The sequence below is a fragment of the Grus americana genome, chromosome 11, assembly GCF_028858705.1.
Source record: "Grus americana isolate bGruAme1 chromosome 11, bGruAme1.mat, whole genome shotgun sequence".
Taxonomy (NCBI): domain Eukaryota; kingdom Metazoa; phylum Chordata; class Aves; order Gruiformes; family Gruidae; genus Grus; species Grus americana.
The window spans coordinates 648,852-670,386 of record NC_072862.1 but is presented as its reverse complement, the minus strand read 5'-3'; the positions used below and the strand labels follow the sequence as shown (position 1 = coordinate 670,386).

The 21,535-nt window shown below is 47.2% G+C and overlaps 1 protein-coding gene across 7 annotated transcripts; it reads left to right on the top strand.

Moving 5' to 3' along the window:
* The first annotated feature begins 18 nt into the window (after positions 1 to 18).
* Positions 19 to 21,509, top strand: LOC129211169 (cullin-associated NEDD8-dissociated protein 1-like). Of its 7 annotated transcripts, none has more exons than XM_054837761.1 (16): positions 19 to 240; positions 2,485 to 2,628; positions 6,479 to 6,633; positions 8,340 to 8,463; positions 9,115 to 9,371; positions 9,987 to 10,092; positions 10,768 to 10,916; positions 12,977 to 13,269; positions 14,604 to 14,745; positions 15,174 to 15,308; positions 15,988 to 17,493; positions 17,865 to 17,960; positions 18,660 to 18,829; positions 18,944 to 19,108; positions 19,795 to 19,902; positions 20,094 to 21,509. In XM_054837761.1, exons 1-16 carry the CDS (start codon positions 173 to 175, stop codon positions 20,319 to 20,321), a joined length of 3,846 nt encoding a protein of 1,281 aa, XP_054693736.1. In that variant the 5' UTR covers positions 19 to 172; the 3' UTR covers positions 20,322 to 21,509. The 7 variants fall into 7 exon arrangements, 6 of the variants coding, with proteins under 6 accessions (XP_054693736.1, XP_054693741.1, XP_054693740.1 ...); XM_054837763.1 differs by lacking the exon at positions 19 to 240 and adding an exon at positions 679 to 908; XM_054837767.1 differs by lacking the exon at positions 19 to 240 and adding an exon at positions 3,316 to 3,387 and having other exon boundaries at positions 2,489 to 2,628.
* The last annotated feature ends 26 nt before the right edge of the window (positions 21,510 to 21,535 follow it).

The following is a 21,535-nucleotide window of genomic DNA, read 5'->3' as shown; positions in this document are numbered from 1 at the left end:
CCGCCGGGGGCCCTCGCGGCCGCCGCCCTCGGTCCCGGCCCGCCGCCTGGGGGGGGCGCCCGGCCGGCGGCGGCCCTGAGGGGAGGGGAGCGGAGCGGAGCGGCGGCGGTGCGACCCGGCCCCTGCGCCCGCCGCCATCTTCCCGCGCAGCCCCGGCGCCGCCGCCGCCGCGATGGCCAGCGTCTCCTACCACATCTCCAGCCTGCTGGAGAAGATGACCTCCACGGACAAGGACTTCAGGTGCGGGGACCCCCAGCGCCGGACGGGCCGTGCGGGCGGCGGCCGCCCGGCGACGGCGCCTTGGGGCCCTGGGGGGCTTCCCTTCCCACCGGGCGGGGGGTCCCTTCCCACGGAGAGGGGTCCCTTCCCACGGAGAGGGGGGTCCCTTCCCACAGAGAGGGGTCCGTTCCCACCGGGCGGGGGGTCCCTTCCCACAGAGAGGGGTCCGTTCCCACCGGGCGGGGGGTCCCTTCCCACCCAGGAGGCCCCCTGCGTCAGGAGCAGGCACGGTGCCCTCGACCCTGCTGGGGGTAAAATCCAACTGCAGCCGTGCAGGACGTTTCTATATCGGGGGAACTGATCCGTTTTCAGTCACTGTATTAAAAGCCAACTGTGTTGTTCTGGCTGAGGGGGGAGTGTAGAGAAGCAACAGCGCTCCCCGCCCCTGCCGAGATTGCTGCATAATGGCAGTGGGCGAGCAAAGTGGAAGCGGGAATAAGAGTCTTGACAGCTAGACTTTAAAGTCTTGTTTGTTCTGTAAATGAAGAGCATCGTAGCAAAAATGCTGAAATACTTGTTAGTTTTTCCACGAGGAGCTTAGATGGTCAGTGCATCAAACGGTGTGAGAGGTACCAGTGAGCAGCCGTGTCACCCGGGTGATGGACACTGCAGATTCTGGCTGTGCTCAGGTTGGAAAATATGCGTCCCTAAGAGGACGAAGATTTGTTTATTCTCTTTGTCAGCAGAAAAAGTTGACATCTTTTTAGGATGGGGCCCGGTGGCTCGATACTTAAGGCGCTCTGTAAAAAATTGTTCAAGCTATCAAGTATGAAAGATTTAACTCATGAGCATGTTGTTCTCCCAGTGTCAACCTGGAAGGTAACGTTTGTGGCAGACTTGATATTCTGAGGTCTTTTAGACGAGAGGGGTTAGTAATATCCTAAAAGTAGGTTGATTTTTGCAGAGGCTGCTGGTATTTTTCTGATGTTAAAATCCGTACTTTTTAAAGAAGTCAGCGATGGAGTAGTTGCACAAACAGTTTGTTCAAAGAATTTATGGTCAGTACTCCAAGCAAGATGTGCCCAACACAGCACGTGTCATGTTACAGAGGTATTCCAGGGCCGATTCCTCCCAGCACACGGTCAAATGTGAGCCCGCTGTCTCTTCAGTTGCACAACCAGTTACAGGACCAGCTTTCATCTGCTTCCCTCTCATCAATGAATCCGTGTGCCAGTTCCCAAGGTCCTGTGGGCAGAACGGCAGTGGGTAGTGAGTTGAAAGCTGGATGTGTTGCCGCAGAAGACTCTGCTCAGCCTGTGGCCATAATTGGTCATGTTTGTTCTACGCATGTAGAACTGCAAGTGCAGCTTAATAGCTCTCGCAGAATCAAAAATAGATTGCACATGAGAGGTAAATGAGAGGGAAGAGCTTCCCTGTGGTCCCTTTTAGACATCCATCCATCCATCCCTGTGCTGGGGCTGACATTAGAAAGCAGCTAATATATGATAACCACTCTTATATTTTTCAGAACCTCAGACTTCTATACAGCATCTTTTACACTTCCTGCTTCCAGGAAAATAGATGCTTTCCAGAACTTCTCAATATCCATTTTGACATTGTCCCTGTTAGAAAATTATGTTGACTATCAATCAGTTTTTTCTTCTAAGCTGGAATGATAAATACTTGCTTGGTCTTGCTCATAACAATCTAAATATAGCCTAGGGGACTTGTAAGGTATAGTTTGCATGGAGTCATAACTTAATTTTTCGTTTTTGAGCTTGATATGCCATCTCTATGTGTGGGATCATACTATCAGTGCTAAATAAGCCAGAAGGAACAGAGCCAGGTGCATTCTGAGACCCTAGACTGGTTTTCCTAGGCCAGGCAGTTTTTCTAGCATAGTCAATCATCTTGATTTAGTCACTGAGAAAAAATACACAAGCTGGGTGCCAATTTTAGAGTTTTAGTTCACCCCATCCCTGTTATGTATTTTAAGGAGAAGAGAGAACGTGTATTTCTCATTTTCACAGATTCCTTAGCTAAAGCTTTTGCACCAGCTACCTCTGTCCGAGTTTTCCACTTGTCAGATAGTAATAATTCTTTGTACCTTATTTTTCAGGACAGTGTTAAGGGTTGTAAGTTACTCTTTGAAAGTGGGTTTTCATACAAGCACTAATTGTCAAGTTTCGTTGTCCAAAGCGATGCGAAGGAAATGCATTTGTGCCTGTATCTCAGCCAATCCACTTTTGCTCTATGTTCCTTCAGGTTTATGGCCACCAACGACCTGATGATGGAACTGCAGAAAGATTCAATAAAACTAGACGAAGACAGCGAGAAAAAAGTTGTGAAAATGCTTTTGAAGTTGCTGGAGGACAAAAATGGGGAAGTACAGAACCTCGCTGTCAAGTGGTAAGCACCTCTGCAGTGATTGCCATAGTCCTTGGCAGTGACAAAGCTGGTGCAGGCGGCAGGGAGTGCCTTAGAGTGGAGCCTGGCCCTGCGGCGTTGGCACCATCCTCCAGCCTCACTTTGCAGGGGCTTCCCCTCTCGTGCCGGGCACGGCAGTTTCTTTCTCTGTTGATATTCAGGAAGGGTGAGCATACAGATATCTTTGTAGATGATGTAGGTGATGTAGATAGATGTAGGAGATTTTGGAACTAGTTCAGTGTTTATATTATGTATCTTACCATATTAAAAGTAGCATGCCTAAGATTTTATTTCTTCAGAGAGAAGCCCAGTTTAAAATTTTGATCATCAAGTTCCTCTCCTTTCTTGGGCTTTGAAATCCAGTGCTGAATTTCCCAGTGGTTCTGTCTTTGATAGAGACAGTACTAAACGTGTATAGCCCTTCAAAAACGGCATTTGAATTTCAGGTCCAAATCCTACCCTTCAAGGGCGTTTTCATTAAAGTTTATAATGCACTTGGGTATTTTTTCCCTGCTTTGACTCCAAGTGCAGCCTGTGCTGTTGCTTTGCCTTTGACCATTTCAGTATTTTTTTAATCCAAATGAAAAAGGCAGAAGGCTCCTTTATTACTGAATCGTCTGATGAAGTGATCCTACTGCTGACATGTTCTTTCCTGTCTCTTTCCCCCAGCATGTCTAAATGGGAGTGTTCATTCTAGAAATGAAATTGAATGGGTCAGTTCACGCACAGGGCTCCAGAAAGGTGGGCCATTTCAAGATGACTTTGGGTTCCTGTATTTTTTCCTACTGTGGATCTTATCCATATTCCCTTCTTTTTAACTCTGTACTGCTTCTGTCCCTGTACTTTCCCTGTGACCTTTGGCCCTTTCTGATTCCCACTGTCCTGACTTTTTCTGGCCCTGTTCCTGTCTCTGCCTGCTTTGGGTTTTTTTTTATTCTGTTTTTTAAAGCAAAACTGTCGGGCACTGAACAAGCTACAAAGATCTTTGCCTGTTTATCTATGGTTCCATACTTGTTACAATCTCTTGTTCATCATGAATGTGATAATTAGAAGGCCTCAAAATGGAACCAGTAATATTTTCTTTTCATACTTAAGGACGTATTTATATAACAGCTAATGTCCAGTCAGTTATTCCCAGCCAGGTGGCAAGGATCGCTAAGAAGGAGAAATGTGATGGTTGGAAGGACACTGGCAGTTGGATTAGGCCCAACTGTGGATCTGTGCAGCCCACATCAGGATTCAGGAGTAAGTTAGGAAACTACTGAGAGGTCTTGCAGTTGTTTTATCATCTAAAACTATGATGTTATTTCTTCAGAGGAAAGCTGAAATCACACTTCACACCCAAAAAAACTCACAAATTTGAAGTCCATATGAAAACTTGCCCTGTTTCTGGTTCTGTGATTTTTTCAATTTTTTTTTTCAGTTTAGATGTATTCCTCAGCTTCTCTGTGCCCTGCCTGTAAAACAGGGGTAACTATTGGTTCTTTCTGCACGTTGAGGTGTAAGCTTGAACACTACTTGCATAAAGTCTTACTATTTCTTTTCTAATTCTTGTATTTCAGGGTAGCTACTCAGACACTAAACAGCTATTATTGTCCCGATTGTTGAATTTAGGAATAGTCTTATACAGAACAGGCTGCGTGTGAGTTTGCTCTGTGTGCTCTGGCAGATGTAGTGTTAGTTAAGCATGCTGCCTGTGGTGCGTCAGCAGGCAGACGGCTCCCTGCGCATAGGTGTCCATACAGTTTGCATTACTGGAGCTGTGCCGAAAGGAGGAGAGAAAAAGACGACAGAAAATGCATTTTTGTACAAGGATTTTATAAACTGTGTCCAGCAATAAACGCTGTAGAGTGCTAGTACATGTCTTCTCATACAAGCTCTTAAGAAAATGTAAATCATCGAGGCCAATGTTTTGGCAGTCCTGCTCAGCTCCCACTGGCCAGGGACTTTAACCACTGACTGTCAGGAGCAGAACCTCTCCTGTGTGTAAACTTCAGTGAAAGAAGGGTATGTTGAAAGCCCTGTGTGTGTCTCTATCTCTTTTTGTACTCTATAGGCAACTGGTAGCCTTTCCTTTTGAGCTGTATGGACATGTAGCACTGGTGATAGTCCCTAGGGATCAGTGACTATGCCCTAGTATTATGCAGCACACAGAGCCAAAACCTCTAGTCCCTCTTTTCTGTGTAACATGGGGGGGGGGAAGAAAAAACAAAACTCCAAAGAGGCAGAATAGTCCTTTCCTTCACTCCATTTTCTATCTTCACCTGGCTCTGTGGACAGCATCCTGAGAGAGGGGGGAAAGAAGAACTGTGAAACTGTTTAGGAACTGGTTATTTAAATATATTTTTGCTCTAGAACAGCAGCATGATGGTATTTTTAAAACTCTAGAACCCTGTTTAGAAAAATGGTTTTGCTGCACATGAATCACAAGGAGCTGTTCAATTCTCATATGTTTTTTGAACCAAAAGGAAAAGATTTATATTATTCAGTTTTGACTAGTCCCCACAAGGGAACAAGGAAGCACTGACTAACATTTTGTACCTGGCACAGAAACGGGAGCACAGCCACATCACTGCTACAGCAAGTAGCTGCTTCTATGGAAGGGAAATAGGAAAGTACCTATAGCGTCTGTCAGGAATCTCTGTTCAGGCCCAAATCCTTCCAAATTAATTTCTAGATTTGGGCATGAAGAATTACCTGGTGATGTTAATCTGCAAGCTAGGGCCCCAGTTTTTCATCTGGGCAGGCGGTTCAGTGGGATAACCACGGGGCTTGGGTCTCTGCTGCTGGTGGGTCACGGTGCCGTGGGCAAGCTCACTCAACCTGTAGAAAAGTGACGTGTTGTTAGGATTGAAATCGGGCTCACAGTATTTTCTGCGGATGTTCACTAAAACAAGAAGATGGAATTTTCTGTGCAGTATGATGTTTCCACTCGTCTGTGCTTCTCACGAAAATTCTAGCAACCAGATTTGCTGTCTGTGAAACAGCAATTTCTTAGTAAGGGATACAGGATGTTCATGGGAAACAAATGCAGTTTCAATTCATTAGCTTAATTCAAAGAGTTAAGTGCAGCTGATTAGGGAGGGAAAGCAGTAACATGTGACTTGCTGAAATACCCTTAATACTTTACATTTTAGCTAGTTACCTTGTAAAGATGTGAAAATAAATAGTTGCAAACAAATGCGGACAATCTATCTAGGCACAATTTTGAATACAAACTTACCAGCAGGAAACATAGGTTGTTAACAGAAAGTTTTTTTAATAATAATAATAATTTTTAAAAAGTGCAGGGGAAAGGCAGCAGTCTTCCTTCCGTTCTAATTCTGAGCCTTGGCTCAAGTAGAGGTTTTCGCACACACACAGAGGCAGTAGGTAGCTAATTGCTTGTGAAAATCCATTTGGCATTTCCTCCTGAAAGTCAGTTTTTGATGGTTGGGTTGGTTTTGGGTTTTTTGGTTTTTGTTTTTTTTTTTCCAAAACCTGACTGTAACTTTTACCATTACTCTGTGTAACATGATTGCTTTGATTCAAATTCATCTCATAATTTCTGAGCTGCTCCTTCCAGTAAGATCTTAACTGGCCTCATGTTTGCATGTGAAATGTCCTCCTACAAATCTGATGTGAAATCCACTGAAGTCTGATATAGAGTTAACTGAGGCAACAATGCAGGGGACACGACATGCTGCAGGATATCGGTACTTGATACTGATGTTTTGGTAATATTTGCACTTGGGGCTGAGCTGCCTTTAAGGAGGAGCGAGCCTGAGCATCCCTTTTGATGGTGGAAGGCATCCCTCTTCCTCTCCATTCTGACTGGCTTCTCCTCCCATAGTCTGGGCCCGCTGGTTGGCAAAGTGAAGGAGTACCAGGTGGAAACCATCGTGGATACGCTGTGTACAAACATGTTATCGGACAAGGAACAGCTGCGGGATATCTCCAGCATTGGACTGAAAACAGTCATCTCCGAGCTGCCCCCAGCTTCTACAGGTAAAATGTCTGTCCCTGTTTGTGAGACTGAGGCAATAGGCAATCACAGCCTTTGGGAAACAGAGGAAAATGTGTAGTTTAGAGCCTAGAAGTTACAGATTCCTGATTCACTGGCTAGAGGACAACTAATGAAATAAGTAGGAGAGTAGAAGCTGAGACACCAGTATGATTAAAGATGGCATGAAATGAAAACTTGAGCTGGTCACCCTGAGAATACTCAAGTCTGAAACTGCATCTGAGTTCTTGGAGAAATCTGGTTTTGTTTATGGCAATCATAAAGCATTTGCTGTGCGTCAAGATACTGCAGTTCGGGCAGTCTGGCAGGGCCGTCGGTCTCCATGTCAGCAATGCCACTGCCCTCTGAGATCTCAGCACTGCACCACCTCCTGTCCGGCTGGACCGAGTCATCCAACTGCCACAGCTACCCTGGCTGCTTCTCCTGCGTTTGGAACTACGTATCCCAACAATGCAGCAGCTATTCAGGAGATACCTGAGGCTCCTGGAGATTTAAGTTTCCTCTGCAGCCATCTCATGTATCTGTTGTTCCTTCATGGTGGGTGGCTGTGGCAGTGCTGCCAGGCTGCTGGATTTTAGGCTGGGAGGAGAACTAGAATTAGTACGTAAATACTTGCTGAACTCCTCTCTCAATTTCTGCAAAATGCGAAGCTCTTGTGAGCCATTCTTTATTTAACGTACACAACATGAACTGAAACTAGTTTAGAGTAGCAACAGATAAGGGTTGGGATTGACACTGTGTGGGTAGAAGGCAGCAAAAGCACTGTGGGTTTGCTGCAAAATGGAGAGGCTGGACATCTCCCCCCCCGTGCTTCCTTCACCCTGTGCCCCGCTCCGTGTGGTTGCTGGTGCTGTCTGGAGCAAAGGGAAGGTTTGAAATAATAGTTCAAGAAACAGCGTGTGCCTGAGGCAGGCTGCTTTCTCAGTGTTGTACAGCAGTTAATGACGCTCCCAGGGTGTTCCACTTCTGCTTTGTCTCTGTTGCATCACGGAGGCTGTTCAGAATGGCATGGGAGGCAGTTGAAAGTTTTGTGGAATTTGAAGCTGCTTATGCTTTGCACTGAACCAATGGGGGGAAAACCCACAACAAAAGCCAGTGTTGGGACAGGCACGCCCCAGCGTGAAGACTAAACTGGTATCTAGACTGTTGATCTGGACTGTAGGTGATTGAGGTTCTCGACTGCAGTTGTAATCTCAACATGTTCTTGAACCTGGGTTATATATTATTTTGAGACAGATTTATCTAGTTTTACCCTTACGTTTCATCATGGAGCTGAGAAACAGTTTCTGTCAAGACTGCTCGTCCTATCAAGAAAACCTCAATTTGTTGAAACTGAACATTTTCAAGTTAAAAGTGGGGAAAAAACATGCCAGAAACTTTCCACCCAGCTCTACTCCCTGCATTGCGTGGGCCTGGGAGCTGCCTGTGAGACAGCCAGGGTGTTTTAGGGTAAAAGACACTCTCTGAGAAGAGAAGCTTCTTCTGAACAGTTAACGCATCATACTGCAGGGGGGATGCCTCGCTGTTTGCAGTGTGTATCCGCCATCTCAAACAACAGCTAGTTGACTGCTGTTCTGGTTAGGTTTCCCAGTGGTGATTCCTTTTTTTAATGCAGGAGGGATTGAATGGTTCTTAGCAGTAAAAAGACTTCTTTTTAACTTACAGTGGGGAAAAAATATCTCTCTTGCAGGCTCCACCATGACAGCAAATGTGTGCAAAAAGATCACAGCCCAGCTGACAGGAGCCATTGGCAAGCAGGAGGATGTATCTGTGCAGCTGGAGGCTCTTGACATCCTGTCAGATATGCTGAGCAGGTACCAAAGGATTTCCTTCTGGCAGCTATGTACAGCAGGGGGCTGCGTGTGTGTTTGCTTTTGATTTCTGCATTTCCCTAATCCTACTACGAGGGTGTAAAATAAAGGATTTGGGTTGGCTGCCACTGGGGAATATCTCAGCAGAGCAGATTCCCCAGCAGGGATGAGAGATGACACGCTGAGCTTTTCTGTGCTTGGGAATAGCAGTAACATTGGTGATGGATCCCACAGAGGCTCGGTTCAAACAACTGTAGGGAGGGAGAGGGCAAAGCAGGGAAGTTTATTTTAGCCTTGTGATCTGATCACACATGCTTTTTTTTTTCCTGGCTGCCTCTTTCTCTTGTTACATAAGTCAGAGTGACAGTGTCATATGTCAGCTGCATGCAAGAAATTTTTGACAGACCCCCAGGTCATCCAGAAGGACACAGTCAAAATCAAACTCCTCCATGATGGAGACAAATAACCCCTCCTTGTGCTTTACAGAACAAGTCGGTGTTCAGACCAAAATGCCAGACACACCCTTTTCCTCTCCCTCCCCACAACATGCACGAAGTCTTCATAGCTGAAGGATTTTTACGATTTTTTGCTGGCAAGAGGGCTTTTTCTCTGAGGCTTTGACTTTCAACTTCTGCCTTGTTCTATTGATTGCAGACTGGGGGGAACACTCTACTCTTTCCATTCCTCCATCCTGAACTGCCTCCTACCCCAGCTGACAAGCCCCAGGCTGGCAGTACGTAAAAGGGCCATCATTGCCTTGGGTCATCTTGTCTTGACCTGCAGCGGAAACATCTTCTCGGAGCTCACAGAGCATCTGCTTGCTGAGCTGAAGAAGAATGAGTCTACTTCTACTACCAGGACGTACATTCAATGTGTTGCTGGCATCAGTAGGCAGGCTGGACACCGCATAGGTAGGACGAGTAGCTTTAAATGACGCTGGGAGACCTGCATGCATTTTAGAGCAGCTCCTTTTAGTGGTAAAAGAAGCGTGCTCGCTCTGTTCCTTACATATTAGTGGCTTGTGCTTTGTGATTCCCTCTGTGGTCCTGACCTGGCTCTCTGATCTCCACTTGGAAGGGAGGAGACACCAGAGTAACTCTCTGGCTGCCCTTCTGTAGTGATTTCATCTCAAGGTCTTGCAGCGCTTCCCTGGTCTGAATTAACACCTCTGTGAATTAGGTCAGTGGATTCACCCCATTTTAAATGAGAGGAGAAATGGAGGGCAGTATATTGTGTTACTTCTCTAAAAGATCTGCCAGAGCTGAGATCAGGTCCTAGAAGATCTCTAATCACAGCTCTTTCCATGACTGGAATGCCAACAAGGGGCTGAAGACTGGGAGCAGGGGTCTGCTGAAAATCCCTGCAAGGCTGGTCCCTAGTGGGCTGCTGGCTCCTTGCCCGTGGGGGCCAGGGGAGGAATGCTTTGCCAGGCACACGAGGGAAGTGGCAGATGGCTGAGCTGTTAGCCGCTCGGATGAATGAAGGCTGGAACCATTTCTCACTGCTGCTTACTTTGTCTTTCCCAGGAGAACATCTGGAGAAGATAATTCCTCTCATCGTTCAGTACTGTAATGTGGAAGATGATGAGCTGAGAGAGTACTGCTTTCAGGCCTTCGAGTCTTTTGTGAGAAGGTGTGTGCCCTTGAGGAACAGCTGTGCACCATCCTGTGCATCAGTGTCCTCCTGGTGTAAATATCTATACGTTCAGCATCCAGGGTTGAGTGCCATCCTACACGTGTTCCTGTGATTTCAGTGCACAAATGAAATCACTTCTTCGTAAGCGGAGTTGGGCTTGAGTTATGAGCTATTTTACCTCAACATGTGAGAGTGTGTTTCTGTATTGGTTTTGCAGGAGCGGGAGTTTTCCTTGTCCTTGGAGGATTCCTCAGCAGGAGGGAACTGCCTGGCTCCTGGGCATGGAGGGAGTGGGAGGCAGGAAGGGGGCTCAGGCAGACAGCTGCTGAGCTGCAGCTCTCCTGTTGTTTGGTCAAATGTTTACCGCTTCCCTTGGAAAAGGAGCCCTGCAGAGCTGCTCAGGTTTTCTCCATGAAGGGAGGATTCAACCAGGTGGTGAAGGCAATTTTTTTTTTTTTCCCATATACTAATCATTGCATCCTCCCCAGGGGAATGTGGTCTTGCTTCGTGCATAGCAGGAAGGAGCAACTCTGATTTGACTCATGTTAACAAAATGTTCATGTAGTCTGTGAAGCATTTTGGGATCCTTCTGAGATTAATTATATTATTTGGATATTTAAAATAGCTTAGTTTTTAATTTTTAACCCTTAGGATTTTTATTTGTCGCGATAGGTGCCCAAAGGAAATTGACCCTCACATCCCCGGTGTGATGGGGTTATGTTTGAAGTACATCACCTTTGACCCAAACTACAACTATGATAATGAGGAGGAGGAAGAGGAAGAGATGATGGAAACCGAAAATGGGGAGGATGAAGAGCAAGGTGCCTGCTTGTGAGGATGACTGTGCTCAGCAGAACACTGGGTTAACATTTCTCCCCTTCTGCTTTCTTGCCATCTGTGAACGTTACTTTTCAGATCTGCTTCAAGACAGTCAGTTCTTTTAAACGGGTTATTTTAATTTACCAATGGTAATAACATAGCTGTACGTGCAAAGTTCCAGCAGTAATTCCGAGTTTGTGAGCTTTATTTTTTTCTGACAAGGTCCTCAGATCTCTGCCTGCCTTAGGCGACAGTGAAAACACTGAAATGTGAACTCTGAGCTAGCTTAGTAGAGAACTAGACAGAGGAAGCACTGTTTTTCCTCTGCCTGCTGACTGCGGGAGTTTCTTAGAGCACATCCAGCAAGCAGCCAGGCTTAATGCCTGGAAATCCTGAGGAACAGCTGCTCTGCCATCCTGAGAAGCGCTCAGGATCCTTGTTGGAAACACTCCCTTGTGTTCCCAACGGTGCTGGTGCAGCTTGCAGCCTGCCAGGCAGACCTCAGACTCCTGCTCCAAGCCGTTGACTCGATATGCGTGGGTTGTTCTTCAAGGGGAGGCACGAACGCTGCTGTTCTTGCCTGCTTTCTGGCTTGTCCAAACTTCACGTGGTGGCACCAAGCATTTGAACGCAGCTGTAACACAGATTCCTGTCCGTCCTCTTAGTTTAGCTCTAGTAGGCTTAGGCTTGTGTGAGAGAGACTGCTCCTTATGGAGTCCTGAACAGTGGTATTTCTTGAAAAAAAAGATGTCACAGGCAGATCTAGAAATTGCAGTTAAACAGTTACCGTCTTGCTGCGTCTCCTGGGGTGTAAGACAGTGTTGCCTTTTTTAACCAGGCAGCTAGCCAGCATTTGTAGCTTACTCTGGTTAGAAAAGGAATCAGAAATCTTTGATGTGGTCTGACCTATTTACAGGACTGGAGCAACTCCCGTTTTCCCTGGTCACAGGGGAGGTCAGGCAAGCAAGCAGCACTTCCAGGCTGTGGCAGCCAGCACCCCTGTGGGGTGTGTCAGAACCATGCTGCTTTGTCAGGCTGCAGCTTTTTCTTGGTTTCTGCGTTGCTTCCTCTTATCTTTCCGTCTGTTTTTCACACGTGCACGCTGTTCCCGAGCACAACAGCCAGCCAAGGCTCGTCTTTGCAGTCACCTGGAGGCTGCAGAGCCTGTACTTCTGCACTTGTGTCCCTCTTTGCCAGGCTGGTTGCTTTTTTTTTTTTTTTCTTTGTAGGAAGAGGTATATGTTTAACTGCTATTTTAAATGAAAGCCTGCAATTTTGATGTAACAGTTTCAGGGCAACTTAACTCAGCCTACGGAAGAGACCAAGTCCTGAACACTTCAGAGTGCCACCACTAAAAACATCTTAGTCGGTGAAAGCAATGTGATACTGTCTTCAAAGGAGGTCTTTCATTTCTTTTCTGAATCGTGTTGACTTTGAGGTGGATGCTGAGCCTTGGTCAGATAGGAGGGATGTCTTTAATGTCTGTTAGCTGTAGACAACATTTCATTATGTCTCTATTTATAGCTGCATATAGTGTGGCAGCTAAGAGCAAAAGTTAGAACAAGTTCCTTGGAAGAAACGCAGTTTTGTTTACTTTCATACTAATTGGGGTAAGATCCTGGCCGGCTTCCTGCAGAATACATCAAATGTTCTGCCAATAACATAGTAAATTGTTACGCTGTTTTGTGCCATTCAGGAATTGCTGAGACAAATATTTACATATTTCTGGCTTTAAAATCTGGGAACCTCATTCTCCCTTCAAAAGAAATGCCTTGATGCCTGAGCTGAAGCGGCCAGTAAGGGTAGTAACATTAAGTTTTATTCTCCAGTCAGCTCTTACTTGGAACAGAAGAATCTGACCTAGGGCAGCCCTGGGCCATATTGGCTGGTAACGATGTCTATAGGGACAGGCTATTCGGGGCAATTTCCTGTTCCCAGATATGTGACAAACTGGCATCTGTTTGTCTGGTCAGCTGGAGAGGGAAGCTCTGAGGATCAAGTGATCCTCCAGCTCCGGTTTTCTCATAATGGTGCACCTTGTTTTCCCTTGTCTTCTTTCCAGAAAGCGATGACGAGTACAGCGACGATGACGACATCAGCTGGAAAGTCCGCAGGTCTGCAGCGAAGTGCCTGGAGGCCATTGTCAGCAGCAGGCATGATCTCCTGCAGGACTTCTACAAAACTCTTTCTCCGGTCCTGATAAGCAGATTCAAAGAGAGGGAGGAGAACGTCAAAGCTGACATCTTCAGCGCTTACATCTCCTTGCTGAAGCAAACGCTGCCCATCCAGAGCTGGCTGCATGCTTCAGATGCCGCTGGCAAGGATGACGTTCCCCTGACAATGCTTCGGAACCAGGTGTGTGAGGAGGTGCAGACTGGGTTAAATCAGAAAGCAATGAAGAGAAGGAGGTACCGTGCCACCGATGAATATGCCTGGTAGTTAACCTTGAGAACGTAGCTAGCTGCAGGAGCCCTTAGGACCAAATCCTGAGGCTGACTGTTTCTGTTTGTCTCCTGCCCGTCCCGGGGAGAGAGCACTGAACCAGTACAGGAGCAGTGGGGTACAACCTGCATTGCCCCCCTCCGCTAGCCTCTGGCACGTGTGTGCAGACTGTGGGAGACGGGTTAGCCTTTGGGCGTAGTGTCAGCCTGTTGCCTTACAGTTACTCCAGCTGCTGTGCAGGAAACTCATTGAATAAATCGTGGTGGAACTGTTCCAGAGTAAGCCACTGGGAGCTCAGTAAGGTTTGGATCTGGTCAGTAGGTGTACGAGAGCATGAAACTTGGTTCATTATAGGAGAACAGCCAGTGGCTTCCAGGGTAGCTTGCTATGGTCGTGCAGAGAGTCTGCACGTCACTGCTGATCAAACAATAGTGAAAGCAATTTTTCTGACACACTGCTTTAATTCAGAAATATGCTGGAGTAGAGTCAGAATAATTTAGCCACACATGCTGATCAGGACTCTGCCTAGCCCAGGATCCTTGCTAACGCTGAGGTCCACACATGATGTTTTAGAAGAAGACAGAAGGAATGTTGGAAATAACCATGTTGTTAGAGAATAGCATGACCACGAGAGCAGCTTTTTCTGGCAGATGCTGCTACTGACTGGTGAGTCCTTGAGGCAGGAGGGTTAAAATCCCTGCCAAAATGTAATTACATCACTGATTAATCATCTTATGTGTATGAGAGATCTATTTAAATAACTTGCACTTCAGCCCTGTGATTAGTGTTTTGATTTCACTGAAACACTGGCAGGGTGTCCAAGTTTAAATATGGTGATGGGGCTTGGTCTTTAAACAGCACGCTGGGAAGGAATCGTAGAACTCTAAGCCTCTTCAGCAGTGGGTCCTGGTCTGATCATTTTGTTGTGTTTCTTTAAGCTTCTGTGTTAGGGGATAACCCCAACTTCAGGAAGGGCTGCTTAGGGGTCTGTTTGTAGCATATGGAAAAGAAGAATAACATGCCCTCCCGCTCTATCTTTTCTTCATGTGCACTGTCCTGTAATCTACCCCAAGTCAGTTCCCCCGGTGAACGAGTGCGCTGTTTCTTGCTGTCCCCCCGTTAGTTCTCTTGCTGTACTGTTGGAGCCTCTGGCTCAGCTGAGCGAGCTGCTTTGGTGGCACAGCTCTGGGCCCTGGAAGCAGCGATGACTGGGGTGTTTCTTTCTGTTTTTCTTTTCCAAACTGCAGGTTCCCAACATCGTCAAGGCCTTGCACAAGCAGCTCAAAGAAAAGAGCATCAAATCAAGACAGGGTTGTTTCAGCCTCCTGACAGAACTGGCCAATGTTCTTCCCGGTTGCCTGGCAGATCACATCCCTGCGCTCGTCCCTGGTAAACTTGTCCCTGGCCTGGGGGAGAAGGAGCTGAGTTGGCTTGATCCATTCCTAACACGTGTGCTCTTTGCCTGCGTGATCCAGTTTTATTCCTGGGTAGTATTCTGCTCAGTGCCAGGACATACGCATCAAGTTCTGCTCTGTGTTGATGTGCTAAACAGCTCCCAGATCAATCCTGGCTTCTGTCTACCACTGAAAGCCAGGATAAGAACATCAAGTTCATTTCCACAGTCCCCAGAAGAGATGCTTTTGGGAGAGCCAATTCCAGCCTCCTTTGAAACCAGCTGGAATTATGCTGTTAGCCTGCTGAGATCAGTAACACGAGTGACATTTTCTTTTACAAAATGCAGTGGCATTTTAAAAAATTATTTATATTGACTGATTATTTAATTTGCACCACCACATTTTTCTCTTTCCTGCCTGTAGGTTCACAAAGCATCCCACTGCTGAAAGGCTCAGAATACTACGGTCCTGCCTTTGCTTTTAGCGTGACTATAGTAAACATAAAGTCTCCTGTGATTGTCCCTGGGCCAGATCCACGCACCTCTTACAAACCAATAGGTTGGAAATAAACATTAAAACCAAGAGTCAGGCATGAGTTCAGGGGTGGCAAGCAGTATTGTTGTAAAAGTTTCTCATTAAGTCTTCTGAGAGACACAAATATGTGCCCCAGAACTTGGAAGTACCTCTCTTCTGCAAGGCAGTCCATCTTTAATGGTCCACAGTTATGTTCCAAACAATACTAACAGATGTTGTAAAACTAGATAAACATAGAGCCCCTGCTGCTGCTTTTTTTTTTTCTTTCTTCTTTTTTTTTCTTTTTTTTTTTTTAAGACTTCTGAGAGAAGAATGAAGGAAAAACTCATGATGTGGCATTCCTGCTGCCAGGAGTGCCTGTTGTTGAGACTAGGCTTTCCCAGTCTTAATTTCATGCTGTTTTGTCATACTTACCCGCACTTGACTAACCATCCCTTCCTGCCTCAGCCCAGGCTGACTTTTCCAATTAACTTTCTAAATAGTTTCTGTAGCCAGCCAGCCAGGACTGCCCCAAAGGCCAGTTATGTCTGAATTGCCAGTTCCTGGAAAGCAGGAGGACAGCAAGGATGGCATGTATCGTCTGGGTGGGGAGAGGAAAGAAGGAAAACCGACTCCAGTTGTTGCCTGCTTTGAGGGGGCAGGGGGTGTGATAAAAACCACTCGATGAAGTAAGGCAGCAGTCATTCTTGTCTCTTCTGCACAGGTATTGTTTTCTCCTTGGCCGATAAATCCAGCTCCTCCAACATGAGGATTGATGCGCTGTCTTTCCTTCATGTTCTTCTTTGCAACCATCAGCCGGAGGTATTTCATCCTCATATCAAAAGCCTGCTGCCTCCTGTGGTGACCTGTATTGGAGACCCTTTTTATAAGATCACTTCAGAAGCTCTGCTGGTTACTCAGCAACTTGTGAAAGTCATCAGGCCTTTGGACAAATCTTGCACTTTTGACGCCAAGCCCTATGTGAAGGACCTTTTCCTTGGTACTCTGAAGCGACTGAAGGCAGCTGACATCGACCAGGAAGTGAAAGAGCGTGCTATCTCCTGCATGGGACAAATTATTTACAATCTGGGAGACCACTTAAGCACTGATCTCCAGCCAACCTTGAAGATATTTCTGGAGAGGCTCAAAAATGAAATCACCAGATTGACAACAGTCAAAGCCTTAACCTCAATTGCTAGTTCTCCACTTAAAATAGATTTGAGACCCATTCTAGGGGAAGGTTTCCCCATTCTAGCTTCCTTCTTGAGAAAGAATCAACGTGCCTTGAAACTGAGCACTCTGACTGCTCTGGACATCCTGGTGAAGAACTACAGTGACAGCCTCAAGCCCGCCATGATAGAGTCTGTTCTAACGGAGCTCCCTGCCTTAATTACCGAGAATGACATGCATGTTTCCCAGGTGGCTATCATGTTCCTTACCACTTTGGCTAAGGTTTATCCATCGTGCATCTCTAAGATCAGCGGTTCAGTTCTTGCGGAAATCTTTCAGCTTGTCCACTCGCCTTTGCTTCAGGGAGGGGCGCTGAACGCCATCATAGACTTCTTCCAGGCTCTGGTTCTGACGAAGACGGCCACCATGGGTTACTCGGAGCTGATGAAGCAGCTGACTGCACCTATCTACTCCTCGGGCTCAGCCGGGGCATCAGTGACATTACACAAACAGGCGTATTGCTCTGCCGCAAAGTGCGTGGCAGCCCTTTCCTCAGCCTGCCCGAAGGAAGCCCCTACAACAGTGAACCAGTTTATCCAGGAGGTGAAAAACCCCAAGTCCAGCTCTGCTGTTAAAGTGCTAGCTTTCCTTTCACTGGCAGAGATGGGGCGCACCACGAACCTCAGTGCTCAGAGGGAGCTCAAAACCGTCATCCTGGAAGCATTCTCTTCCCCCAGCGAGGAGGTGAAATCCGCTGCTTCCTACGCACTGGGGAACATCAGTGTTGGGAATCTGAAAGAGTATCTTCCCTTCATGCTGAAAGAGATCGGAAGCCAGCCCAAGAGACAGTACCTCCTGCTGCACTCTCTAAAGGAAGTCATCAGCTCCTCCCCAGCAGATGGCCTCAAACCTTACGTGGAGGATATTTGGGCTCTGCTTTTCAAGCACTGTGAGTGCACAGAGGAAGGGACGCGTAATGTGGTGGCCGAGTGCTTGGGGAAGCTGACGTTGGTGAATCCTTCCGAGCTGCTGCCCCTCTTGAAAAAACAGCTGTCATCAGGTACTGGGAAGGGCAGTGGTGAGGGGGGGGAAATGCCTTTTGCTGGAAAGTCCTCATGTGAACTGCTGGTGGGTACAACAGGGAGCAAAGCCAGTCTGCAGAGGCAAGAAGAAATGAGGGATCTCTGCAAGGGGGGATCCGAGGAGCACTGGCTTGCACGGAGGGCAGGAGGGTGTTAGGAACAGGGACAGCGTGTGGAGGTTGTGCTGGGGCAGGATTTAACGACGAGGTTGTTAAGACAAATCCTCTGTCCTTTTATCTCTTGAATGTAATGTGTAATGTGACCAGGAGTAGAATACACACTTCAAAATGACAGCAATGATTTTGTCTCTTGATCTTCCGCTGTTTTTTTCTTTCCATCTTCATCGCAGGCTCTCCACATGCCCGGAGCACGGTGGTAACTGCGGTCAAATTCACAATTGCAGACCAGCCTCAGCCTATTGATGCTCTTCTGAAAGGCTGCATAGGTAGGCTAGTGCAGATAGCAGGGGAGCTGGGAACGTGAGATGTGTTAGGCTGCGTTAGCAGCTTGGGGATTTTTCACACCTATGTGAACCCCATCTAATCCAGTTAGTTTTTTACCTGTGTTTCTCTGCTTTTGGGGTTATAGAGCAACAGTCTCATGCGAGTCCTCATTAAATGCTCTGATACCTTGCTCTGGGGCATGTTCCATTGGTGACAGAGTTTTTTAGGGAGCATAAGTTCCATCTGTGTTTAAACTTATGATTCAGGCATCTCATGACAAGGATCTTGTAAAATAGAACCTACATTAAAAGGGTCTTATGTCTAGGGAGCCTACATCTCAGATCTGTTGTGTAAAACTGGGCCTTCTGTTTCGGAGGAGTCTGAGCAGACGAGGTCTGAGCAAGAAAAAACCAAAAACCAACTTCCTTGAATACTGAAGCTTCTGATTTGACTTTAGGGTGAGGTAGCTAGAATCATGCCGTTTGTTTTTACACCCAAATGCAGAAAGTCATGTTTCTCCCATTTACTATACCCCAAATGAAGGGAGGGGAAGCATCTCTAATGTCTGTGAGGCTGCGGCGCTAGAGTTATTTTGCTATAGGTGCTTTCATAACCAGGCTCTTTGAAATACACTGGGATATGCTTTTAAAATACTTTTAAAACAGTGCAGCAGGACTGACTGGTGTGTTCTTATCCCACAGGTGACTTCTTAAAAACGCTTCAGGATCCAGACCTGAACGTTCGACGTGTGGCTTTAGCCATGTTTAATTCTGCTGCTCACAACAAACCTTCTTTAATCCGAGATTTACTAAACACAGTTCTCCCCGGCCTGTATAACGAAACGAAGGTCAGAAGGGAACTCATCCGGGAGGTATGTCATTCGCTCGGCCCGGGTGCAGTTCAGCCGTGACTGCGCGTGAGGCTGTGGTGAAGCTGTCACCCTGTCTGCCCTTAGGTGACAGCTGTGGTTTTTTTCTTGTTTAAGGTAGAAATGGGGCCATTCAAGCACACGGTGGATGATGGCCTTGACGTGAGGAAAGCTGCTTTTGAATGCATGTATACACTGCTGGAAAGCTGCCTTGACCGACTGGATATCTACGAGTACCTGAACCACGTGGAGGATGGACTGAAGGATCACTACGACATTCGGGTAGGTGCTGTGCCTTAACTGCTGGTGGGTGGTGACCTCACTGAGGTTATTCGTTCTCCGGGGGCCTGGGCTTGAATCGAGCCGGCGTGTCACCGCAGCACAGAGTGCCCCTGCCGTGCCATTTCGTCGTCTCTGCAACTGCTGCAGCCTTTCATCCGATAGTGGCTAGCTCTGGTTTGACTGTGGTGGCCTCGGAAACGCGCCCCTGGTGTAGCTGGTTTTGTAGGAAATTTACCAAAGTCTAAGGTAAGTTCCCTCCACCTCTAAACTTAGGATTGTCACTTGCTCAGTGAGGCCAGTGACACTGTATTAAAAAAATAGAGCATTGTCATTGTTGATGGCCTCATAGCTCAATAGGAAGCGCTACATCCTTTTCATACTGTTAGTTGATTTACCTCCACCTAGGCGTGGGTACAGCAGCGGGGCGTTGTGTGCTGACTGTTGCTGTTTCTCTCAAAGGCTGTCAGCCCTTCAGACACCCAAAGCGGGGCAGCGCACAGCCCAGCCGCGCTGCCAGCGCATGTGTTTTTAATACAAAAAGCTCTTAGTAAAACCCCTCGCGCAAGCACACACGAACTCGCCACGTGTGGGTACAGCAGGACAGCGTGGGGAGAAAAGGCACGCTGGGCCTGGGGGAGTGGAGGGTGCTGTGAAGCAACGCATTTTGTCTCTCCTCCTTGGCCTAGATGCTGACTTTCATAATGCTGGCTCGGCTCTCCACACTCTGTCCCAATGCCGTGCTGCAGCGGCTTGAGCGACTCATTGAGCCACTCCGGGCGACTTGCTCCACGAAGGTAAGATCAGGCAGCGTGCGACACGCGGGGCTGGGTTCTGCCACGAAGCCACCGGTGCTGTCGCTGCTGCTGAGCAGCCTGCTCCCCGCGTTCCTCCGGACAGAACATAATCTGCTTGTCTCAGTCTCTGATTCTTTGTGCCTCTGCCATCTTTTCTAAATGCCAACTGAAATGGTGCTCTGGGTTTGTAGGTAAAAGCTGGCTCCGTGAAACAGGAGTTTGAGAAGCAGGATGAACTGAAGCGATCTGCCATGAGAGCCGTAGCTGCTCTCCTGACCATCCCCGAAGTAGAGAAAAGTCCGGCGATGGCAGAGTTTTCATCTCAGATCAGATCCAATCCTGAAATGGCGTCACTTTTTGAGAGCATTCAGAAAGATTCTGCTTCCCTACCCACCACAGAGGCGATGGACATGAGCTAAGAGCTGCCCTTTACTCTGCCACCTTCCTGTCCTCGTGATGCATGAGCCGATCGGAGACGCCACGGACGGGCTGAGGCAGAACGTCATCGCGCTGGTCTCTGCTGCGACAGCCGCTTGCAAGTCCCTGGATGCCAACAGCAGAAACTGGATGGTTCCAGCTGCGCTTGATCAGACACCTCGCTGAATCGTAACAAGATACAGGGGATAAGGGAAATGCATCCTTGCACAGGGGAGGGGTTGGAAGGTGAGTATAGTATTCTGATTTTTTTTTTTCCCAGCAAGTTTTTAAGGGGCATACAAAGCAATCTAAATTGACCGTGGTTCCATGAAAAATGGAAATACTTCCTGAAATATTTCCTTACTGCAGTACAAACAAAAATAGTTTAAAATATTTTTTTTAATCGCTGCACATGCACTTTCTACCCCAAATTGCCTGAAGAATGTATTTATATGGTTTCACTAAATAACATCGCTGAAAACTAGAAGTCACAGCTTTTGGTAGTGACAAGCATTGTAACCGTAGGCCCTGTTGCAAAAAGAACATGTATCAGCCAGGCTGCAGGCACTGCCTTTGGCAGTTCGTTACCTGAAGCCCAGGCCTTCTGCCGCCAGCTCGAGTCACAGAACCGGCACTGACAGTTGTGTTTCTGTGGTGGTTGAGCGACAGGAAGCTAACTTGCTTGACTTACAGTTTTGACTGCCAAATACCTCAACCAGCCATCTTCCAAGAGGGATGGCTACTGGATTGCGTCGCAGTAACAAATCTTACACTGAGCTTTTCTCTGCTGTCGGCGCTGGCCTCGCCTTCACCTGCGCTGAGCTCTGGTCACCGAACAGCAGCCAGCACTTGGGGGAAAGCTGGCGTTCAGGATTTAGTGCTGCAGCAGTAGGTGCAAGCACACAAGCAGCCTGCACTAACCCTGCTGTCATTTGAACATGCACTCTGTAGCAGCTGCAGCGTTCAAATCCTGCTTTGTGTAGGGGGAAAAAAGCCTTAAGCAACAGAGGCTGTAACAGCAAATGAGAGGAGCCCACCATGCCACACTCCTTGTAGCCATGGAGCTGTAACAAGCTTTCATTTGTCCTTTTTTGACAGAGTGGTTGATGTGAAAAATATTTATAGTGCTGTGTGAAAGAACATCCACGCTGTTTGAGTGGTGTAAAAATAAAAATATACGTGTGAAGCCACATGTGCTCCTGAATCCATAGCTATC